The sequence below is a fragment of the Engraulis encrasicolus genome, chromosome 1 (assembly GCF_034702125.1).
Source record: "Engraulis encrasicolus isolate BLACKSEA-1 chromosome 1, IST_EnEncr_1.0, whole genome shotgun sequence".
NCBI classification, from domain to species: Eukaryota; Metazoa; Chordata; class Actinopteri; order Clupeiformes; family Engraulidae; genus Engraulis; species Engraulis encrasicolus.
Window position 1 is genome coordinate 17,489,379 of NC_085857.1, and position 7,500 is coordinate 17,496,878.

The following is a 7,500-nucleotide window of genomic DNA, read 5'->3' on the forward strand; positions in this document are numbered from 1 at the left end:
AATGTCAGTTGCCGCCGCTGGAAAAGACCTGTGGTGGTAGTGATGGTGGTGGTGGGAGGGACAATAATTAAAAGCATTTAAGTTTGAAAGTGGAAGGCTGAAAGGTGAAACTGATTCTAATTCCCCGGGCTTTGATTTAGCCGTTTGGCTGGAGCGGCATGGGAGATCAATACCTTGAGCCCCAACCTCGAGTCAGGTCGGGTTTGGGTCGCCGCCAGGCTCCATGAGACCTTGACATTAAACCGAAGGGAAAGCTGAGTCTGCAAGCAGCACCGAGGGGAGAGAGAGAGAGAGAGAGAGAGAGAGAGAGAGAGAGAGAGAGAGAGAGAGAGAGAGAGAGAGAGAGAGAGAGAGAGAGATGTGGGTGAGTAAAGTGAAAGGGAGAAAGACAGGTAAAAAAAATGGTTGGCAATAATGGAGAGAGATAGAGAGTGAATGAGAGAGTGGAGTGTAAAGTGAAATGTAGAAAGAGGCAAACAGCGAGGGGGGAGAGAGAGATGGGGAGAGCAAAGGTAGCCTACAGTGAAAGAGAGAAAGAGAGAGAGATTAAAAGAGGGAGTCTATGAGGGAGAAAGAAAGGAGTGGTGATGAAAAGAGAGAGTGCCAAAGGAAGCGTACAGTTAGAGAGAGAGAGAGAGAGAGAGAGAGAGAGAGAGAGAGAGAGAGAGAGAGAGAGAGAGAGAGAGACCAGGGAAAGATGACCAAAGTGAAGGATGCTGATTCTGAAAGAAGAGAATGGAAAAAGCAAAGGTAACGGTTTTGAAAATCCGTTTTGTGCAGTCAAATACCCCGTAGCGCTACGCAATTAAGGTGGGTAATACTAAGTGTGCGTGAAATAGCATATTACCTCCTCCCCATTCTGCTGCTGGCTCATGTCGGTAACACAGCATCCAATTTGTTCTGTTGGCCAACTGCAATAGCGAAGGAGAGGTCTGCCCTCCAGTAAAACTCTTCCATTCAAATGTGACTGTACTTTTTGTTGGGCTAATATTTCTTTCTTTTCTTCCCTTCAATTTTTGTTCCATATTTTATGGTCGGTGGGTGGTAGGTAGGGCTGTGGGGCAAAGACATATAACGTGGCAGAGTGTTTGGGAACCGTTTCCAGATAGCCTACTTAGGCTACAACAACAAGGCAAGAGGTGGGGGCGGGTAAAAATAATAATACGCGCCATAGGACCAAAATAGGAATCCCCCACCCCTCACACGATGACCGTGACAGGTTTTTGGGGAAAGGATGAGGCGACAGCTTCTCTTTTTAATCCGCTTACACTCCTCGTCGTCTCCATGTCTATGTAAACAAAAATAATTAAAAAAAAAAAGTAGGCCTGGGATGTACCGTGGTGTTCCTAGAATTCGCTCAAATCAACGACCAGGCGGACAAGGCTATGCAATCGGTCTTCCGTTTGTCTTGGCACACTCATGGATGTCAGACCCCGGTCTGGACTTTTACATCACCCTGGCAATTTCGGGTCATCTAAAGAGGCATTGTTAATTCAATCTGGGGGGAGGGAAGGGGGGAGAGAGGGAGGCTTAATAGGCGGCAAACTGCCAGCAAACTCTCTCCACTTGGATACAACTGGTGCCAGAACCGTTGAAAGTTTTTAGGGTAAGCCAGCCAGAAGAGGTGACGGCACATGTACCAACCCTCCGCTGCAGCGGCGCGAAGCAAATACTTTGGATGTCGTTCAGAGAGAGAGAGCGCGCGAAGTGTCTCATTGGCCTGTGACTTACGCCTCTATTAGAGTAGCACTGAGAGAGAGAGAGAGAGAGAGAGAGAGAGAGAGAGAGAGAGAGAGAGAGAGAGAGAGAGAGAGAGAGAGAGAGAGAGATTGACATTCAGTCGATGTGACGTGTATGTGACCTGAGAAAATGGGAGCCTCCAAAGCATCTGACCTTTCACTTCTCTCTCACTTACTCACTCCCTCGCTCATTCTAACTCTCCCGCTGTCTCATGCTAGATCCCTCTCCCTCCCTCTTTCCCTAGGTTTGATCCCGCTGGAGTAGGCTATACGCCGTCGCCGACACAAACCGCCCGTGCACGCACGCCATTACGCCCGCGCGCGCACACACGCACACGCACACGCACACACACACACACACACACTGGTGCGCGCACACGCATGCACTCCCAGCATCAGCGACCATGTCTCCCAAGCATTGATCCTTCCATTGATTCACTTATGGCACAGCAATAAATTCAAGGCCTAACACACTATAATTACAACCTCCAGTAGGAGAAAAAGGCACAAGAGGCACAGCAGAAACCACGCATCATAACCGCATACAAACCAAGCAACAAAATTTAACAACATCAGCGTGGCAATATAAAAGGCACAGCGGACCAATAAAGATGACAAAACAAGATGTAGTCATAATTTTGCCCCATACCTTGTGCTTGCAACACGTGGGTGTTCCATAGCAGTAACAATGCCCATATCCACCACTGTAAACCGGTCAGTGCGCTGTTCTTGCCCCGGTGAAGGACGGCGCCTCTCTTCCTCATTAAAAACTCCTGCGTAAATTCTCCTCGCCGCTCCTGGCTACAAGAATACCCAAACCCATCAGCGAGGTCTCGCATGTCCCGGCTGCTCCAGCTGTCTTTCCTCCTCGGTGTCCGGTTGTGTGGCGAGGACTCTGAGGAGGCGTTAAAAGCCCGCGTGAGGTCTCGAGTGTCGTCCCCCGTGGCGCTCTGGGGACTACGGGAGCGACCGCGAGGGCAAGAAGTGGCCCCCTCAAGCACTACACCGCGGCAGGTCCCAGGCATCCTGCTGGTGCTCCTCTCTTGCTCTCCCCGGTGAAATCGGTACTCTCGCTCGGAGTCTTTTAACACACCTGCTGCGCTGCTCAGCAGTAACTCGTCGACCTCCCTTTGCGCCCTCTCTTTGAAGGCAGCGCCTGGTACCACGCGCTGCTCATTACCACGCGCCGACCCAGCTTGCCCCGCAGTGTCTCGCGAACAAGGACTGGCTCTGGTGGTAGCTGTGCCTTTGGCCGCGCGCCTCTGATGTTTGACCAGCAGAGAGGGGGTGCCGGTGAGAGCAGGAGCCCGTAGACCGACACGCAGCTCTGCATCTGCTGCCGAAAAGCACCTTGCTTCCTCTTCTGTTGTCTTTCCCCCGTCCTCCTCTGCCACCGTCACGTTAGACAAGTGAGCTCGCGGTGTTACGCGGTAACAACTCATTTTGTCCATCCGAAATTGATCGCGGTTAGGTATTAATACATTTAAAAGAGGGGATTTGAACTTATCCGCTTATGAGGCTGTGTAGTCCTGGGTGGCAGTGACAGCCTTAAAACCCCAGTCGGGGTTGTTGTGATGTCTTTAACGTGGGATTTATCTATCTGTCAGATCATCCCGCGGTAGAAATGATTTGCTCAAAACAAGACATTAGATCATCCTTGCATGATGCCTATAGTATATTCCCCGCATTATGCTTTCCCCCGGGATCAGTTGGCTCCTGAACGAGTCCTTGCCACCACCACCGTGCAAAAACAGTGAAAAGCACAAAACAAGTCTAGTTTCCAATAATGGGTTGGGGGTAAGTAATCAATTTTGGATGTGAACAAAAATGAGAAAGGTCCTGAATAAAACCTCGTTAACCAAAGTAGGTTATCAATGTCCCATGAAACATCAAGATAACTGCCTTGAGCTACTTCAGATAGAAATTGGCAGTGCGCATATGGGCATAAAATAGGCTACACGTAGGCTCTGGATGAACGCACTGATGATTCAGAATGGCAACAGTTTGACTTGAGGCGCACAATGTACCAGCAAGCCGCCTGTTCACGAACAACAGGTTAAATCAATGGAGACCCTGTGTAATTTAATCACTGGGGAAGCCACCTAGTTACAAAATGCACTAAATGTCAGTCAGACAATAGCAGTTACAGAATGTGTGGGAAAACAAGTTTCAGGTTTCAGCGAGGAGAGCTCACTGATGCATAATCAGACCTTATCTTGCCCGCCACCTTGCATGTTAACTAGCGGACATCGGCTTAGCACAAGGACGTGGTCAGAGAGAGCATTGTGCTCCAAAATCCCTCTTCAGATCTGACCACGGTCGATGTGAGAGAACAACAGCAGGTAATGTGTCCAACCCCGTAAATTTCTCCGTGTACCAATAACCCTGTATGTCCGTCGACAGCAAAGAATCCCTTGGACAGTCCAACCGCCCCTCCAAAAAGGGTCTGGTTTCCACTGAAAGTACCCGCTGACTGTTGCACGAAGCGACAGCCCGCTGTCAGTAGCCTACTCCACAGAAAGCGGGTGCCCTGCTGGTGTGCCGCAAAAAAGAGATAACGAAATAACCAATCCTCAAATTAATGAATTCTTCGCCATTGCCTTGAAATAATTTGTTAGAAAAGGGTACCACATATAATCCGGGGGATACGTCCACGTGTTGTCCACAAGTTTCTCTGATAGTCCAGTGAAGTCAAGACCGTATACGTCGTCCTTTTTTGTCACTCAACCGGTCCTCTCTGCACTGGAGAAGTGAGGAGAGAGGCAAAAGTTCCATTCAGACTGCGCGAGCGCTCCGCCTTCGCTGGCATCGGATTGGCTCGCATCTCGAGCTGCTGTGTTATTTCTCATGGAGAGCACGTGGAGCGCGTAGACTGCGCACCCGAAAACGCGGCGCTAGGCGCCCCCGCTCCGGTGTAAGGGCGGCGTGGATAGTGCAGCTCAAGTGGGAGAGTGAGAGAGACGAGCTATGGAAGGGAAATGATCGTCAGTAAGTAGACAGCATCCGTCTACTTGAAACTCAAACGTGTTGACTGCAGTCACGACTGTTAGTCTAGCCTACACAAAAATATTGCAGAATTCAAATGTCAAAATAAAATATTGGGGCTTGATTTAATTACCAAAGTGTGGTTTAATTTTTTTTTGCCCCAAGCTGTGTCAAAATGCACCGCAATAATGAATTCTAATTAAGTCTTACTGCAGAATTCATGTGCAGGGTTGGTAGGCCACATGGCATCAGTACAGTACAGATTGGAATAGGCTACTGGTAACTAGATCTATTGAATTTCAGCCCACCGCCATAAAGAACCCCGTCTCCAAGATTTTAAACATTAAAATCCCACCCCAGGCTATCTAAACCCACATTAGACTTCTGTCTTTGAGGGTTTTTTTTTGCAGTTTCATCATCATGTAGCCTAGCCCTGTGGTTCCCAAACTTTTTTCTGTTCGGATCCCATTTAGGAACTAACACTATTTTTTGTGGCTAAGAATATTTTGTGGCCTATACACATAGTACATGGGTTTTATTGTAATGCCTATGGCTTTTATCGTTCTCTCTACAACCCCTCTGCCGTTCCTCTGCAAGTCCCAGGGGTTCCAACTCCCAGTTTGGGAACAACTGTAAGTAGAGTGGTTCTTACAGTAACTGGAAAAGGATAGGACACACAACTTTCTATCGTCATTACAGTAAGATGCGACCCCGTTGTTTATTTTGATCCACTGTTGGTCCATGGGTTGTTTGTACACTGGTTCGCTTTTTAGCGTGTTTGCATGTGACATACTGTACAGTAGGTCTGTGCTCAAGCCACTTCATTCTAATGCTGAAAAATATAAAGCATAACCTACTGATGTTGCAGTCCTTTAACCAGGACATGTAATATCATCTCAAGTGCCTATTTAGCCAGGTCATAATATGGGACATTATCCAAGGCATTTTTATGCCATTGTTACGCGACCCAGCCAGGATCCCTCCGCGACCCAGTTTTGGGTCATGACTCACCACGAGTTTAGAGACAGTGGCCTAAAGCACGTCTTCTTGCGTCTGCTGCTGGCGGACCATGACTTGACACGACGGCAGATGAGACGGGGGTGACATTAATGCCTCAATTCAGTGTGAAATTATTGGCGCAGTAAATACAAGACCTTACTGTAATATGCAGCCGGCCTGAAGCACTGAAAGGCACATTTCGCAGTCTAGCTGCACTTAACAGAGGCAGAGAGAGAGGGGTGAGAGAGTGGTGAGAGAGAAAGAGAGAGACAGACTGAGAGAGAGAGAGAGAGAGAGAGAGAGAGAGAGAGAGAGAGAGAGAGAGAGAGAGAGAGAGAGAGAGAGAGAGAGAGAGAGAGAGATGAGTGGAGTAGAGTAGAGTAGAGTGGATTGCAAGGAAGTAAGTGTCAATCATTAAATCACTGAGTATTAAATGTAAAAAAAAAAAAAAATCTGCACAACCCGAATGACCTTATCGCTTTTATGGTAATCCATAAATCATTGCTTTAAATATGTGTCAGTGGGATAAAACTGAAGATTGCTATTTTTAAACCAGGGAAAGCATGGCAGATTAGATAGATAGATAGATAGATAGATAGATAGATAGATAGATAGATAGATAGATAGATAGATAGATAGATAGATAGATAGATAGATAGATAGATAGATAGATAGATAGATAGATAAGTGCAGTTGCAAAGAGGGGTTAGTTTTTGTTTTTTTGTTTTTTTTAAAGAGTAAATAACGAGTACACACACACACAAAAACACACACACAAACTAAACTAAACTAAACATCATGTCAGGAGTCTGCCCTGGGGCAAGGCCTGGGTTCAAGTTGTCATGGGTCACAGTGGACCACACTTTTGTTAAAAGTAAATGGAATTCGTAAATTGATATTTTAGTGTATATAGGCTAGTGCCTTTTCACTCTTTTGAGCACTCAACGCTCTTCACAATGGAAGCCTCACATTCACCCATTCACACTCACTTTCACATACTGGTTATAAAGAGTAAATAACGAGTACACACACACACAAACACACACACACACAAACTAAACTAAACTAAACATCATGTCAGGAGTCTGCCCTGGGGCAAGGCCAGCTCAAGCATTAGTTTAGTAGATTCTCTCGAAAGAGGAAGCTCTTTAGTTGTTTCTTGAAGGCTGCAAGAGATGTGCTTAGGCTTGCTGCCTCTGGGAGACCGTTCCACCACTTGGGTACCACAATGGAGAACAATCTTGACTGCGAGTACCTAGAGTGACTGGATGGCAGAGCCAGACGGCTTGTGCTGGATGAGCGCAGTTCTCTTCCAGTAACATAAGGCGTTAGTAGGTCCTTCAGATAAGCCGGGGACGGTCCTGTGAACATAAATGAATAAACATCTAGCTGCAGCACTTGTTTCAGGCTATAACTGCCACTGCAAGAAAAGGTTTAACCTTGACAGGACATTGTGTTGAATGATGAGTGCTATATTCACAAGAGTGTCATGTAGGTCATTCTATCAATACCCTCTTACAGGACATTTCCAATTTTTTGCTTCTTTCTTTGGAGCCAAATAAAAGCCTCTTGGGTTGTGGTCAAAGTGTTTGTTTGGTTCTCGGCAGACCAAGTATGACGGATGCCAACCAGCATACGTTATGTAAAAATGCTCCCACCCGAAGTCTCATGTGTTCCCGTACCGAAGGCTTACTGAGAATGGGAGGGCATGCTTAGTATTGTGGAAGAGATATATGGCATAGAAAAGTTCTCACATAGTTTCAAAATGCGGGAGGAA

At 47.0% G+C, this 7,500-nt stretch overlaps 1 protein-coding gene across 1 annotated transcript in view; it reads right to left on the reverse strand.

Moving 5' to 3' along the window:
* Positions 1 to 4,471, reverse strand: part of sdk1b (sidekick cell adhesion molecule 1b) — a 396,999-nt gene extending 392,528 nt beyond the window's left edge. Inside the window, exon 1 of the mRNA XM_063198261.1 lies at positions 2,389 to 4,471. Coding sequence (XP_063054331.1) covers positions 2,389 to 3,190 — 802 coding nt within the window. The 5' untranslated portion in view covers positions 3,191 to 4,471. The remainder of the gene's footprint in view (positions 1 to 2,388) is intronic.
* Between the last annotated feature and the right edge of the window lie 3,029 nt (positions 4,472 to 7,500).